The sequence below is a fragment of the Oncorhynchus tshawytscha genome, linkage group LG08 (genome assembly GCF_018296145.1).
Source record: "Oncorhynchus tshawytscha isolate Ot180627B linkage group LG08, Otsh_v2.0, whole genome shotgun sequence".
Classification (NCBI taxonomy): Eukaryota; Metazoa; Chordata; class Actinopteri; order Salmoniformes; family Salmonidae; genus Oncorhynchus; species Oncorhynchus tshawytscha.
Window position 1 is genome coordinate 33,166,005 of NC_056436.1, and position 16,434 is coordinate 33,182,438.

Consider the following 16,434-nt stretch of genomic DNA (forward strand, 5'->3'; position numbering starts at 1 on the left):
CATTTTGACTCATCAGACGAAAGGACAGATTTCCACCGGTCTAATGTCCATTGCTTGTTGTTTCTTGGCCCAATAAAGTCTCTTCTTCTTATTGGTGTCTTTTAGTAGTGGTTTCTTTGCAGCAATTTGACCATGATTTATTTAGAATTCACCACCAGTAAATGTTCACCGTTAATTCCCATATTTTATCATCTTCAATGTTGATTTACGGCAATTTCTATTCATGCAATTCGAAATGCTACACAATGCTACACTTATTTCATAACATTGACGAATTCGGTCAATTTCTTCATTGTTTTGTCAGTTTCTTCATGGTCTTTTGTTGGCGTGTGAGCGTGTCTTTTTTGTAGAAGTAAGCTACTTTGCCTGCTTGCAAATGTATGCTAAAAGTGGGGATGTTTCATCGTATTTCTGATTATCTTAACTCACCACCAGAAAACCATGGAACCACCAATACAATATAGGCCTACACTCTTAGGAAAAAAAGGTGTTATCTAGAACTTAAAAGGATTCTTCCACTGTCCCTATAGGAGAACCCTTTGAAGAACCCTTTTTGGTTCCATTCCACAGAGGGTTCTAAATGGAATCCAAATGGGTTCTTACTGGAATCAAAAATACTTCTACCTGGAACCAAAAACGGTTCTCCTTTGATGAGAGCCAAAGAACCCTGTTGGAACCTCTTTTTCAAGAGCGTACACAACAAGTTCCATCTGTCCTCAACAAACATCTGCCTGGTAATCCAGATAACACGCAACATAGCACATTAACCTCTGCTCAGACTTAAATAGCAGTTCCAAGAACTTCCACCAGGGTTGACTGTAGCATCCTCAAATGGACAAAAAGGGGACACAAGAGGGCACCCCACATTCATTTCAGATCCCAGGGCGCCTTTATTTTCATATGCTCTCACTCACATCACTTTGCCATCTTCCATGTATGGCATTTCAACATTGACACAGAGGGGCACATCACACTCATGTATTTTCTTGGAACTCCATCCATAACCACACACACACACACACACACACACACACACACACACACACACACACACACACACACACACACACACACACACACACACACACACACACGCACACACAAACACACGTCTGTAGCATCTTGTTTACATTTCTCACATTTTAGGCGTCCAACTGAGGCCTTGGTTGAATCGTGTTGCACTGAGATAGGCACAGAGGTATGTACAGCCCTTTTCTGTGCGGCTGCAAATGAGTTGAACAGGAGAGGGAGAGTGGTGGGTGTAGTGGGTTGAACAGTTTCAGTGAAGCTGATTGGTTGATCTGGCTCATGACATCATCTTGAATAAAAGAAAGACTGATTTAGAAATTAGTTTGACATTGTCATAGTTCAACAGCTGAATAGACTTCATGAACATGGTCCCAGAGGTAGCAAGATATTCAGTTTTCACTCAATGAAGTAGCTACCCTGCCCATTCCGCATATACAATTTCATTCTTCAAATAAATTAATTATACTATAGGACATTCAATGACTTTATTATGTAGACTATAGGCTACTCCTGTATCTACCTTGTACAATGCTGTACTCATTGAATGAAGTAGCGTACCCATCCACATTTACAATTTAATTGATCAATTAGATAAATAATACAAGCACATACAGTTACATTATTGTAGAATAGGCTATTCCTGTATCCACAATATAATAGGATACCGTTATGTTACTGGCGTGATCTTAGGTCTTCAATCGAAGTTGTATGTTGTATCTCATTTCCATCCTTCATGGAAAAGTAGTTATGCATCCCCCATTCAATTAAGTCTGAGTGTGAATGTCCCATAGCTTCAGCACACAATGGCATGTAGGGGTAGTGTATTACAATGTAAAACGTGTAAATGTCCTATAGCACCCCGTGTGTATATTTTAATTTACAATTGAATTAATCCATTAAATAAATAATACCATACATCAAATGACGTTATTATTGTATACTAGCCTACTCCCCTATCGACACAGTAAATAAATTTGCCTACGTGCCTTCGACTATACGTTGTCAACTCAGCAAAAAGTACTTATTTTCAAATAAACCATATTTGCCTTACCAACACAGTAGGCCTAAATATTTAATAACAATATCAGAACTTAAATATACTCACTCATCAATAGGATCAAGGACATCTTGTGAATTATTTTTAATCGTCTATCTGGGGCAGACTCGAAAATCGCGCCTTTCTCTTGTTGTATGGTGTACCATTTCTTTGCCATAGTTTTTCCTGTTTAAACCCCCCCAAAACAATTAATGTCTGTGTTGCTAGCGAGCTCTCAAATACCGTGTCTGTTTTTGGTTTTAGAAGTGTGGGGGGCATAACGTTGCGGGGGTCTGGGCATCTAAAGCTAATTTCCTGCATTTCTACTAAATCTAATATGGAGATGCCGTGGCTGTGTGGTCAATTTCATACACCTGTCAGCAACGGGTGTGGATGAAATATCCGAATCCACTATTTTGAAGAGGTATCTACATACGTTTGTATATATATATATATATATATATATATATATATATATATATATATATATACAGTGCCTTGCGAAAGTATTCGGCCCCCTTGAACTTTGCGACCTTTTGCCACATTTCAGGCTTCAAACATAAAGATATAAAACTGTATTTTTTGTGAAGAATCAACAACAAGTGGGACACAATCATGAAGTGGAACGACATTTATTGGATATTTCAAACTTTTTTAACAAATCAAAAACTGAAAAATTGGGTGTGCAAAATTATTCAGCCCCCTTAAGTTAATACTTTGTAGCGCCACCTTTTGCTGCGATTACAGCTGTAAGTCGCTTGGGGTATGTCTCTATCAGTTTTGCACATCGAGAGACTGAAATTTTTTCCCATTCCTCCTTGCAAAACAGCTTGAGCTCAGTGAGGTTGGATGGAGAGCATTTGTGAACAGCAGTTTTCAGTTCTTTCCACAGATTCATTTCCGATTGGATTCAGGTCTGGACTTTGACTTGGCCATTCTAACACCTGGATATGTTTATTTTTGAACCATTCCATTGTAGATTTTGCTTTATGTTTTGGATCATTGTCTTGTTGGAAGACAAATCTCCGTCCCAGTCTCAGGTCTTTTGCAGACTCCATCAGGTTTTCTTCCAGAATGGTCCTGTATTTGGCTCCATCCATTTTCCCATCAATTTTAACCATCTTCCCTGTCCCTGTTGAAGAAAAGCAGGCCCAAACCATGATGCAGCCACCACCATGTTTGACAGTGGGGATGGTGTGTTCAGGGTGATGAGCTGTGTTGCTTTTACGCCAAACATAACGTTTTGCATTGTTGCCAAAAAGTTAAATTTTGGTTTCATCTGACCAGAGCACCTTCTTCCACATGTTTGGTGTGTCTCCCAGGTGGCTTGTGGCAAACTTTAAACAACACTTTTTATGGATATCTTTAAGAAATGGCTTTCTTCTTGCCACTCTTCCATAAAGGCCAGATTTGTGCAATATACGACTGATTGTTGTCCTATGGACAGAGTCTCCCACCTCAGCTGTAGATCTCTGCAGTTTATCCAGAGTGATCATGGGCCTCTTGGCTGCATCTCTGATCAGTCTTCTCCTTGTATGAGCTGAAAGTTTAGAGGGACGGCCAGGTCTTGGTAGATTTGCAGTGGTCTGATACTCCTTCCATTTCAATATTATCACTTGCACAGTGCTCCTTGGGATGTTTAAAGCTTGGGAAATCTTTTTGTATCCAAATCCGGCTTTAAACTTCTTCACAACAGTATCTCGGACCTGCCTGGTGTGTTCCTTGTTCTTCATGATGCTCTCTGCGCTTTTAACGGACCTCTGAGACTATCACAGTGCAGGTGCATTTATACGGAGACTTGATTACACACAGGTGGATTGTATTTATCATCATTAGTCATTTAGGTCAACATTGGATCATTCAGAGATCCTCACTGAACTTCTGGAGAGAGTTTGCTGCACTGAAAGTAAAGGGGCTGAATAATTTTGCACGCCCAATTTTTCAGTTTTTGATTTGTTAAAAAAGTTTGAAATATCCAATAAATGTCATTCCACTTCATGATCTTGTTGTTGATTCTTCACAAAAAAAATACAGTTTTATATCTTTATGTTTGAAGCCTGAAATGTGGCAAAAGGTCGCAAAGTTCAAGGGGGCCGAATACTTTCGCAAGGCACTGTATATATATATATATATATATATATTATATATATATATATAGTGTATCCCCTGATTTGGGCATGATTTCAATACAGACTCCTTTTGTCGTACAGTATTCCACATAAAGCATCCAGAACTTATGAACGTTGCACAGTATACTCTACATTTTGTAATAACTCAAATCTAGTGATACATAACTTGACATTTCTGCCATCCATTGTGACATTGTGGGAGGATACCCAACCTTCCAATGAATGGCAATGCATTTCTTAGCTGCTATAAATGCTAGGTTACACAGTTTCTTCTGATAACAGTCTCCAGTATCAACATTTCCAAGCAAACAAAAACAGGGAGAGGGTAGAGTCTGTAGACATGCTGAGATAAAATAACATACTCTTTGCAAAAATTCAGCCAGCCTTGACAAGACCATATAACATATGCAAATATGTCCCCTTTTGTGTTTTACATCTCCAGCAGTGGAATTGCATTTCTGAGTGCGTGATATTCAGTTTCACTGGCATATAGTACGTTCTATGGATGGTCTTAAACTGCAGTAATGTCTGAGTATGTCTGAGATGATATGAATATGACTGGGCATTCAAACACATCTGTATCCATTCATCATCATCAATAGTGTCTCCCAGGTCTTCCTCACATTATTGTTTTATATATTTTGTGTCATTGGGAAAAGCCTCTATCAACCCTTGATACAGTTTGTAAATCAACTTTAGAGGTTTGTCAGACTGCTTTAGAATAGTTTAAATATTTGAAGCTTCTGGCCTGTCCAGTGTTTGCAGCACAGAGAGAATAATGTGTTGCATCTGCAAAAGTTCACTTTAGCGCCGTCACACACTGGTCTTTCCTGGTTGCCTGACCTTGCTGTGATCCCTGTCACCATCTGATCCTGCTCCGATGAGGCAAGACGCATAATTACCTTGGTGTACATTTATACATTTTATTATCCAAGAATAGAATCAATGGTTCATTTACTGAAATGTCCATCATTCCCACATCTCAGACTGTAGCCTGACCATCAACTCAAGATGGAACGTTGTATCCATTCACTGACTGTTATAATAAACTGCAAAATTCCCTTGAGCTCCATAGACTGGTCTTCTCTGACTGTCTGACCCTGCTGGGACACCTTTCACCATTTGATCCTGCTAAGACATGATGAGCATAGTGTTGTGTACTGACTGTGCACCATGACAGTGAAGCTGTTCATACCATGTCAGTGTGAAAAGTAAGGAATTACCTAGGGAAACTGACAGATCAATAACGTTACATATACTGACTCAAATAAAAACTCACATTGCGCTCTCAAAAAAACGTCAGAATATCCGTCTTCAATCATTTGGTCGCTGGTTTCATTATTTGATTCAGGTCTAGTGTGATTGAAGCAAAAGTAATAGCTAATGTTAGACAACTTTTGGCTAGCTCTAATGGTACATTAACTGGCGAAAACGTTTACTTCTATTGAGACGGGACAAAACAAAGGCTACAAAACATTTCCATACATACAACAGCTGTTATATATTGCTACCTGACAGATAGCTAGAAGCTAGAACTGAACTGGCTGTGGTAGCTACTAGCTACTAAATTAAGACAAAACTTCAGTTGAGAAGGGATTAAACATTAGCTAACATTACACGTCACTTACACTACTAGCTTAGCACTGGGAATAAATGCTTTTTTTTCAATTAAGTCAAACAGCAGTTATCTTGCCAGCTACATCAGTCAAATAAGGAATAGCCAGTTTCTTCTCTGCTTGCTGTTACAACTCGGAGAAAAAGCACAACACACACAGACAACAGCTGCCTCTGATCACACGCTCTGTGGTGTCCACGTGGTCCTAAATCCAGCCGTCTCAAACCACCAAACAGCCCACCCGACCACTCTGAGGGGTCCGCATGGTCCTAAACCACACCAACACCACTTTTTGTATCACAGTGCAATGGTAAAACTGGGGGGGACAAAAATGCAATTCCAGAGTGTGTGGGTGCCATGTCCTCCCATCCCCAGTGACACTAAACTTAACCACTTTGCATTTTTACTTGATTGAGATAGGGACATATAAGGATCCTGGATAGCACAGACCCTCTGGGAAATCCTATGAACTGGTCTATTCGACTGAAAGTCATGGACACAAACCCTTTTGGTTGTCTGACGTAGTGGGAACTGGTAACAACAGTCTGTGATTGGCTAACAATGTTTAGATCTGTATACAGCGAGATAAAATAACGTACTATCCATGAGTTGTTGAGGAAAAGCCAGATTAGGAATGCCTCATCCTATGTTCAAGAATGGCCTTTTCCCCTTTATTCAGATTACACCTGCTCACTTTCGGTTGTTTGAAAAGGAAATAATCTCTAAAATATCGTCATTTTTTAAACACGCCTAAGAAAGTTGGCTGCAATTTCAGTTTAATCTACATATTGTGGTTAAACTTTTGTTATTGACCAAATACTTATTTTCCACCATAATTTGCAAATAAATTAATTAAAAATCCTACAATGTGATTTTCTGGATTTTTTTTCTCATTTTGTCTGTCATAGTTGAAGTGTACCTATGATGAAAATTATAGGCCTCTCTCATCTTTTTAAGTGGGAGAACTTGCACAATTGGTGGCTGACTAAATACTTTTTTGCCCCACTGTAGGTATGTGTATGTATAAATGTGTATACATATGTGTATGTATATGGAAATATATATTTACAAAAAATATATATATGGGGGATTGGAAATGATGCAGCCAATTACATTGATGGAAGCAACAATCTTTTCGCAATATTAAGCTGATCCACCCTTCATAAAAATAAAATATAAACCTTATTGGTTGTCTGATGCAGTGGTAACTGGTAACAACACAGTCTGTGATTAGCTAACAATGTTTAGATCTGTATACAGCGAGATAAGATAACGTACTATCCCATGAGGTGTTGAGGAAAAGCCAAATTACTTATATATTAGACGTAATCTTTTCTAGGCCATAATAGCCAGAAACACACAAGCTGTAGGCAACACCATAGGCCAATGTGGCTAGCTACATCGGTATGTTGGCTTGCATGGGGAAAATGGTACAAATATAAAACTATAGGATTTTTATTCATACGCAGGCGTCACGCAGACGTTAGTAAGGCATTGGTATCACCTCATTTCAGCCGGACATTCAATAGTAGACGACAGCCACATGGTGGTACTGTTGCCTAGGCTTAATTTTGGCCTGAATCATTCCCCATACCCAATATCCTGTTTACACCTGCCCGGTCTCTGCCAATGCTCTACCACTTCAAAAAGGTATCGATATTCTACGGTGACCTGGTTCGCCCGGTGCCCGATATGCTCTATTCGCCCCAATCTCTGTCATCATTGCCACTTTTTTTTAAAAGTATTGGGCAATTTTCTTTTCTTTTACACATTCACTTCCTGCTCAGCCCTAAAGACCGAAACCCGTTTGTTAGACGATTAAAAAAAAAGGCAGTGCAGGCAGTGCTGAGCGCCGAAGACCAAGGAGCCACTTACAGTACAAGTGCCCCCTTTTAGAGACTATACTCACCTTTTTTAGGGCTTGACATTTGCAAGTATTGAAATAATAACATTCCTAAGATTAGTCCAACCAGATCATCTTAATTTTTGTAAAAAAAAAAACAATTTGAACTAATTGTTCCAAAAACATAGCCCTCCCACATGTATATTGTAGCACTATAGCTACCACTCAGTTATATGGTAAAATCAAACAATCAAGCACCATATACACTACAGCATCTCTTACCAGGGTCAATGAAAAATGATTTCACAATGACACAATATATTTTCTTTGTTTAGAAATTGTATTTATTTCCCCATTTTTATGGCTATTGACTCAGCTATTATATCATTAGAGAAAATGTCTATGACAATACATACAAATGACAAGACAGAGATAAGACATGGTATTTTTCACCTAAGCATTAGAGAAGTACCTGTATGGAATCAACAACATAATATTAAGTCATTATGAAATATAAATCATTCATTTTGTCTTGAGGTCTCTTCATGTGTGTACGCGAAAGAAAAATGAAGAACTTTATGATTTGCTTTGGCCCAGTAACATAGGAGTACGTGAAGAAGATGAGCATTGAGTGACATCATATTGAAGACGGGCTGTTATTAGTGAATCCGGTTGGGTTTTTGGACTGCCAGCGCCACAGGTCCTCACCTTTGGAGACCACCAGAGGTATGACATTATGAGAATAAACATTTGCTCTTTGTAATCAAGATCAAGAACTGAGGCCTGGAGCTGTCGTGTTGTGTTGACAAATGATGTACAGACTCAGAGTAACAATGAAAGTAAAAGGGTAGTAGTAGTTCAATAAAGGTGTACTTACACATTCTCTCCAGGTCGAAGTCAGCTTTCCAGCCCAGCTCTTTCTCAGCCAGAAGGGGGTCAGCATAGCAGGATGCTACATCTCCTCCTCGCCGAGGGGCGATCAGGTACATGATCTGTGGCAAAGACAATCATTACAGTACAACCACCCCCACGTGAAATGGTTTGATCTGAAATTAGCCGCCAGACAGGCATTGCTTGAAGTAGCCGCTTTCTACACATGTAGTTCTAAAAATGATACCATTCCCTACAATCAAGAGGAAATAAATCTAGAAATACTGTTGGATGAAGGCTCTGAAGTTTTTAAAAGAGTCTCAAGTCACTCACTTCCTTCCCTGAGGCCTTCTCCATAGCCTTCACCATCTGGAGCACAGAGTAACCGGTTCCTGTTCCTAAATTATACACCTAGAGAGTGAGATACAGGGAGGGAGAGAGAGGGGAGAAATGTCACATTTCTATATGAACATGGCCAAGACCTGAGAAATTGTGACTGAATGAGGAAAGACAGGAAAAATCCCTCAGGTAATAGTGTGTTCAGGTAATTCAGGCAGTCGGTATACTGTACCTTGCATCCACAATTGTCCTTCAGTTTCTTGAGGGCAGCTATGTGTCCTTTGGCCAAATCCACAACATGGATGTAATCTCGCACTCCTAAAGAGAGAAAGAGGAGAAGGATTATTTTCCGAATTGGATGCATTTCACAAAAAAAAAATATGACTTGACATTTATCATCAGACGGTTATGATTTTGATTTAATTCTATTCAATGTTGTTTTCAATCAATGTCAATCAACCCACTTTTGTTTAAGCATAAAGTCAGTCATCATTACCTGTTCCATCAATAGTATCGTAGTCATTCCCAAACACATTGAGGTGTTTTCTTCTCCCAATGGCCACCTGGGTTAGCGACGAGAGAACCACAGCACATAAAGTGAAGTCAATTACAATACTACATCCCAGTGACAAGAACAGAGATTAGAAAAGGAATAAGTCAAAGTGGTATATATCGCGTCATTCAAGGTGGATAAACATTGCTTGTGGTTACCTGGGCGACATAAGGCAGCAGGTTGTTGGGGATGCCCTGAGGGTCTTCTCCGATGAGCCCAGAGGAGTGAGCCCCGATCGGGTTGAAATAGCGCAGCAGCACCGCGTTCCAGTCCTGTGAATACATACAGTAGTATTGTTGTACACATTGGTACACACTGTTATTCAGGACATCTATCATGCATGGGACGTATGTGACAGATGGCCAGGGTGTGTGTGATGTTGAATAGAGAACCTGGGGTAGGTACAGTACCTTCTCTGCCTTACACTGGTCAATAATCATCTCCTCTATGAAGAACTTGGTCTTGCCGTAGGGGTTGGTGCACCCCCCAACAGGGTGCTGTTCGTCTATGGGAAGCCGCTGGGGGTCTCCATACACCGTGGCTGAGCTGCTGAAGACCAGATTGCGCACGCCATGAGTCTGCATCACCTGGGAGGCATGCAAATGCACACACACACACACACACACACACACACACACACACACACGGACAGACAGCAGCCCTTGAGACATCAATCTAAGGCACACACACGCTTAAGCATGCAGACTAACATCAGGAAGCGGGTTGAGATTATTGCAAGCGACACAAACACTAGTAGTGGGTCAAAAGTAAAAGACAAGTACAGTGCTACAAAGTTATAAAATCAACCCACAAGCACTCATGCACTTTGGTAGCAGTTCTAGGCAAGCAGCAGTGAATGCCATTACATAATTGGTCGCTTCAAAAAATGCAAGGCAAGTTAAGATTGAGGTGTTCTCGCTTACCTCAAGCAAGTTCATGGTTGCAGTGAGGTTGACCTGATAGTACCTCAATGGCTGCTCAACGGACTCACCCACCGCTTTTAGACCAGCAAAGTGCATTACAGCACTGAATGAATGCTGTTAGGACATGAAGACAGAGACAAACAGGTAGAAACCGAAACAAAGACAAAAGGTCTTGAGCAAAAATGCTAATAGGGCCAGGAGTTGTCCCTGACTCCATGACCTGATGAGGAAATCCTCTGGGGCCTAGTTGAAGCCTGTGAACACTGTTCAGCAGGGATACATGTGCAGTTTTAAACCTGTTTGAAGAGCTTCTCCAGGCCTGGGCGGTCCAGCAGGTCCAGCTCATAGAACTCAATGCTGGTGTCCAGTATTTTCTCTATCCTCTGCAGGCTCTCAGGGACATCCCTTTCTCCTCCAAAAAACAAAAGGATGTGGAACAATGATCAACTCACATACACAAAACACACCTATACTGTAAGTGTTATCAGCATCACACACAAAACAAACAGTAACTGTCAAACAGATAGAGTGTCATAGGCCGTATTAGCCTACTCGCAAAGCCGCACTAGGCAAAATAAGGACATTTACCTTGGACGGCATTGCTGAAGTTATCTATGACCACAGGGCAGAATCCTGCCTCAATCAGTTCCACCACACAGTGGCTGCCGATATAGCCTCCTCCCCCAGTCACCAGGACTTTCTGTGCCATCGTGACCCCCTGCCTTACAAAGACAAAACACATCACACACCAGCAACACACGACACACAACAATCATTAGTGCACATAGCAACATTCTAGAGATGTGCTCGGCCTCAGATCTACCTTAGATCAATGCCTGGCTTTAATGAGACCGTCACAATATTTCAGGACAGCCCAGGTTACCTTTTGTCTTAGAGATAACAACCCATAAAACCTGGAGTGCTTGTAAAGCTAGAAAATAAATGGCAAGAGGTACTGCCCCACCCACGTCACCCCTTAGTGCACCTGTACAACTAGGAAACAGATGATGAAAAGGTAACATACAGTGCCTTCAGAAAGTATTCAAACCCCTTGACTTTTTCCACATATTTTCAGATATTAATTATGCTTTGGATGGTGTGTCAATATACCCAGTCAATACAAAGATACATGCGTCTTTCCTAACTAAATTGCAGGAGAGGAAGGAAACTGCTCAGGGGATTTCACCATGAGGCCAATGTTGATTTAAAAAAACAGTTACAGAGACGAATGGTTGGGATAGGAGAAAACTGAGGATGGATCAACACCATTATAGTTACTCCACAATACTAACGTAAATGACAGAGTGAAAAGAAGGAAGCCTGCACAGAATAAAAATATTCCAAAACATGCATCCTGTTTGCAACAAGGCACTTAAGTAATACTGCAAAAAAATGTGGCAAAGAAATACACTTTTTGTCATGAACACTAAGCGTTATGTTTGGGGCAAAGCTACCAACACATTATTGAGTACCACTCTTCATATTTTCAAGCATGGTGGTGGCTGCATCATGTTATGGGTACACTTTTCATGGTTCAGTCTGCTTTTCAACAGACACTGGGAGACAAAGTCACGTTTCAGCAGAACAATAACCTAAAACACAAGGCTAAATCTACCCTGGAGTTGCTTACCAAGATGACATTGAATGTTCCTGAGTGGCCTAGTTACAGTTTTGACTTAAATCGGCTTGAATCATTTTTTAAATAATAATGGGCAAATATTGTACAATCCAGGTGTGCAAAGCTCTTAGAAACATACCCAAAAAGACTCACAGCTGTAATCACCCCCAAAAGGTGCTTCTACAAAGTATTGACTCAGGGGTTTGAATACTTATGTAAATGAGTTCTCTATTTAATTTTCAATATATTTGAATACTTTCTGAAGGCACTGTAGGGTGCAGTGAAGAAAGTGTCTCTGCCAGATCACATTATACTGCAGTTGCAATTAACTCCATGACATAACCTGAATATGACTGAGACCAGGCAGAACCTTTTTTTCAAGACACATCAGCAACATAATTCAATTCTAAAAAGCAACTGAACTGCTATATTATGCGTGACAATCCTGCCTGTAAATCATCAGCCACTAGAGTCTGAAGTCTATTGTCCAACTAAAATCGGCAGTTAACGAGAACATTATTGATGTGGTAAAGTTAGCAAGACATTCACATGAAACTCTTCTGATTGAGTTATTGCAGCTAAGCTGTCACCACTGGATGAGTTACCACTGTCATTCACCCAGGAGATCATACATGAATTAAAATACTTACTTGAACCTCTTCTCCGGGAATTGTCTTCGCGGGAAAGATGACGTCCGAAGAATATAGTACAGATAGAGTGCGTGTCAACGACTGCCAATAAAAAATAAAGATATCACCTGAAATAAGTCTCCCTTGTCCAGTGCAGTTGTTTGGACATATTTCTTGTTTCCTGTTCAGATACGTGGACCATGCGTAAGTCAGAACAATCAAATACTACATCCGGTAGCGTATGCGCGGTTCTTTCAAATTAAAAGCCCATTTAAAGCCTTTTTCCTGACTTTTTAAGCAGATATAATTAATGCAGGAAGAGCTCGATTTTCTTAGAGACTTAAAGATGTTATAATTGTATTATCAGAAATGATCATATTTGACTTTCTATTTCTATTTATCAGAGAGGACTTTTATTTTTGTAGCGTCACCCAGTTCAGTTGAAACATTTCTGGACCACATGCGCTAACTTCTTGGCACTGATACGTGGACGGCGTCAAACAACGAAGCCTCACATGCTCTGACGTCAGAATTCACCGGATGAAACCATGCCTTTGACTATTTAGAGACAGTACCGTAATTGTGGTGGCAATGAGCTTGTGCATTGGATTGGCCAGCTATGGCCACATTGAAGGAACAGAAACTACAGAGTTAGAAAAAAATTATTACCCTGACACAAATATGTACAAGCATCGTTAACATATTTTTTGGGCAGGAGGAAGTAATGAATCATCATTATGAACAGATATTTAAAAACATAAAAAATGCAAACTTCCATTCTAATTTGGACATGATTCAAGCCATCCTCTTATCCAAGATGATTTTATATCGTTGCAAATGATACCCCCAAACTTTCAAGGCAGAACAATATGTTTCTTTGTATCTCAGCTTTAAACAATTTGTTTACCAAATAATAACAAAAAACATGTGTTTCAAAAATGCACAAAACAACTGAGAGATATTAAATAACATTCTTGCATGTGTATTCCCAAAATGCAGACAGATTCACTGGCAGTCACAAAGCATTGCCAGACCCAGGAATGTCACATGGCTCCACTAGCCAGAGTGGCTCTGATAGAAAGTGAGAGAGAGAGGGATGATAAAATCGAAAGGATGTCATCATAAATGGACATTTACGTGCCATCTTAACGTAGATACATGTTTCAGTGTGTATGGGAGATTACTTATGGTCTGTGCAGATGACAGATTTGTAGGAGAGGAGGCCTATGTGAAATAGACATTGAGGGGCATTCTTTTATATGGTGTGGCATTTTTGAAACTCTTGCACCATTCCAGGCCTGCCGAGGAACACTGGCACATGAAGAAAGGCAGTCATTGTGACGGAGGAGAGGAGACGGGAGAAGAGAAGAGAGAAGTATTCGGTGGGTACAATTTCCTCACACCTCCTTTACGTGCAGAATTGAATCGCTTTCTCTAAAACTGGAGAAACACAAACGGGAGACACTATTTGAGAAAGGTGAACAAAAGAAGAAGGCATTTGGAACAAACACAGAAATCCAACAATCTAGAGGAGGACCAACCCAACGTGGCACTGAAGACAGAAGGGAACATTTATTATATTACTTCAGCTCAGAGAAGAACAACACAGCCACAGGCTTTTACACAATAACAACCAGATCAACATTCTCCAGCTTTGGACAGAGCCAGGGGTTTGGGTTCTACAGAAACAAGCCATTTGCAGTTTGGTGCTGGTTTGGGGTTCTGCAGTGTCTCCTCTTTCTGTAAGTTTCCAAGGAGAAATTGCTCTGACAGTGACTGAGCATTTGCGCTTGTGTGTTTGTTGTGGGAAGTACATACCATGGCCTGGGCTGGGGTGTGGTTGTGTATGTGTGTCGGTGTGAGTGTATCTGTCCATCTGATCCTTGGGGTGCCCCCCCAGCACCGCGGCTGGCTGCGTCTATGGGAGGAGGGCGAGGGCTGTGGGGAGTGTGAGAGGGAGCGCTGCCCTCTGGCACCCTCTAACTGTCCAGCAGGGCAAGTGCAGGACAGCTGCGGCTGCTGTGAGCAGTGTGGCAATGTGGAGGGGCAGCAATGTGACCCGGATGGGGCGCAGTTGTTCTATGGGCGCTGTGGAGAGGGGTTGGTCTGCCAGAGGAGAACCAGGAGAGGACGGAGGGGACGCAGGAGGGGTGAACCAGAACCTAAGTGTGTGTGTGAGGCACAGGGCTCTGTGTGTGGCTCTGATGGACGCACCTATCCCAACCTGTGTCAGCTGAGAGAGGCAGCCAGCCGGAAAGGAACCACTCTGAGGCTCACTGGACAGGGACCATGCTACTCTGGTGACTATAGTCAATTCTTATTCTAGCATCAGTCAGGTTAAAGCTATTGGTCTAATAATAGAGTAGAGAGACTGCTGCTGTGACATGGTTTTAAGGTCTTAACATAGCTACAGCTTTAAAGATTCACTACATTATTTATATTTTTAAAAAGTAATGTGGATATGTTCTGTGAAAAGAGCCACAATGTAAACCCTGGTCTCTATATGGCGTTCCTCTCTGGCTCAGCTCCTCGTATCTCCAGAGCCCCCAGAGACCTGTCCAACTACACTGGAAACGACATTGTGTTTGGCTGTGAGGTCTCGGCCTTCCCTCTGCCCAACCTCAGCTGGAGGAAGAAGGGCAGTGACAACTTCCTGCCAGGGGACGATCCACACATCTCTGTCCAGGTCTAATGATGTCACCAGTGTACCACTTTACTATTTATTTATGTCAAAGTTTACATTCCGTTGTTGAAGTTGGACTTGCACGTGACATCTGGTGTATTTATGTGGCCTGTGTCTGGTCCTGTATACCCAGACTCCACCCTCCCTCTCCTCCTCCCAGGCTCGAGGTGGCCCCCAGAGGTACACAGTCTCTACCTGGCTGCAGATACAGAATCTTCACCTCTCAGACGCAGGGATCTACTCCTGCATCTCCCACAATGCACTGGGGGAGACGTCTGCGTCCGCCCGTCTCACGGTGCTCAGACAGGGTGAGACAGGGCAGCTAATACTATCCATAAAGCATTCCATCTGTAAGATCCCAGTCCAACACTGCATATGATTTGTAACAGGTGTTTTCACCATTGGCTTCTTCACCCCCCCGATCTGTCTCTACATCAGAGCTGAGGGTTCTGAAAGGCCGTCTGAATGAAGAGGAGGATGAAGAGGAGTATTACTATGACGACACTGAGGAAGGCAGCGATGATGGGCAGACAGAATCTGGAGACTACCTGGGATGAACTGTGGGTCTATATAACAACAACAGTGTTTAACTTACAGAAAATGAACCAACTGACCAAAGGAGAGGAGGAGCAAGAGCATGTAGTCTGAGCATGACGTTTGTTAACTAAATGTCCTCATACGTAGAATGCCACATATCAGTAGACTAGTTTTTCTATTAGTGTATGGCACGCATTATCATAGCACGAAGACAATAAAACACTGTTGTTAACTTTTTGTATGTTTGTATGTCATTATTTGCAACTTGTTTTCCATTTGCATTCTGCATGTTGTTCTGAATCACAGCAGCAGAGGGTGCTATGCCCATGCATTACACTTGTTCTCAATTGCTAAAACACCATTTCTGAAACCTTGCTCCATTTCCTGAAAACATTAAACACAAAACCTCATCTTCAAACACTATTTACATAACCTCTGACTCCTCTCGCAAAATGAAACATTCGCCTCAAAACAATTTTACATGTGTTCAAAATCAAACACTGCTCACAAATCATAAACAAAGTGATCAAAATGATATACACTCTCAAGCACTCAGTAAACAATACACCGAAAAATAGAAAACACATTGTTCAAAACATACAATTCTCAGGGAGAAGTACATTTTTAATC

At 41.2% G+C, this 16,434-nt stretch overlaps 2 protein-coding genes across 5 annotated transcripts; one reads left to right on the plus strand and one right to left on the minus strand.

Moving 5' to 3' along the window:
* Positions 1-7,971: 7,971 nt before the first annotated feature.
* Positions 7,972-12,801, minus strand: LOC112256593 (UDP-glucose 4-epimerase). 3 transcript variants are annotated; one of them, XM_024429929.2, is made up of 11 exons: positions 12,606-12,801; positions 10,926-11,059; positions 10,634-10,746; positions 10,338-10,451; positions 9,825-10,001; positions 9,573-9,686; positions 9,358-9,424; positions 9,094-9,179; positions 8,856-8,933; positions 8,530-8,644; positions 7,972-8,360 (listed from the first exon to the last, which is right to left on the minus strand). In XM_024429929.2, the coding sequence occupies exons 2-11, from the start codon at positions 11,044-11,046 to the stop codon at positions 8,290-8,292; spliced, it is 1,056 nt and encodes a 351-aa protein (XP_024285697.1). In that variant the 5' UTR covers positions 11,047-11,059; positions 12,606-12,801; the 3' UTR covers positions 7,972-8,289. The 3 variants fall into 3 exon arrangements, with proteins under 3 accessions (XP_024285697.1, XP_024285695.1, XP_024285696.1); XM_024429927.2 differs by having other exon boundaries at positions 10,634-10,752; XM_024429928.2 differs by having other exon boundaries at positions 10,634-10,749; positions 12,606-12,800.
* Positions 12,802-13,615: 814 nt separating this feature from the next.
* Positions 13,616-16,041, plus strand: LOC112257131 (kazal-type serine protease inhibitor domain-containing protein 1). 2 transcript variants are annotated; one of them, XM_042325438.1, is made up of 4 exons: positions 13,616-14,884; positions 15,110-15,270; positions 15,428-15,575; positions 15,706-16,041. In XM_042325438.1, exons 1-4 carry the CDS (start codon positions 14,404-14,406, stop codon positions 15,822-15,824), a joined length of 909 nt encoding a protein of 302 aa, XP_042181372.1. In that variant the 5' UTR covers positions 13,616-14,403; the 3' UTR covers positions 15,825-16,041. The 2 variants fall into 2 exon arrangements, with proteins under 2 accessions (XP_042181372.1, XP_024286465.2); XM_024430697.2 differs by having other exon boundaries at positions 13,617-14,884; positions 15,401-15,575.
* Positions 16,042-16,434: the final 393 nt, after the last annotated feature.

Bases quoted from the DNA above. Each gene is read 5' to 3' on its own strand.
- LOC112257131 (XM_024430697.2), top strand. From the start codon at position 14,404: ATGGCCTGGGCTGGGGTGTGGTTGTGTATGTGTGTCGGTGTGAGTGTA. The intron at 14,885-15,109 runs GTGACTATAGTC...TCTCTGGCTCAG, and splicing joins ACAGGGACCATGCTACTCTG to CTCCTCGTATCTCCAGAGCC. The intron at 15,576-15,705 runs GTGAGACAGGGC...TCTCTACATCAG, and splicing joins TCTCACGGTGCTCAGACAGG to AGCTGAGGGTTCTGAAAGGC.
- LOC112256593 (XM_024429927.2), bottom strand. From the start codon at position 11,046: ATGGCACAGAAAGTCCTGGTGACTGGGGGAGGAGGCTATATCGGCAGC. The intron at 10,452-10,633 runs GTTTAAAACTGC...ATGTCCTAACAG, and splicing joins TGGAGAAGCTCTTCAAACAG to CATTCATTCAGTGCTGTAAT. The intron at 9,425-9,572 runs GTAACCACAAGC...TCGCTAACCCAG, and splicing joins TGCTGCCTTATGTCGCCCAG to GTGGCCATTGGGAGAAGAAA.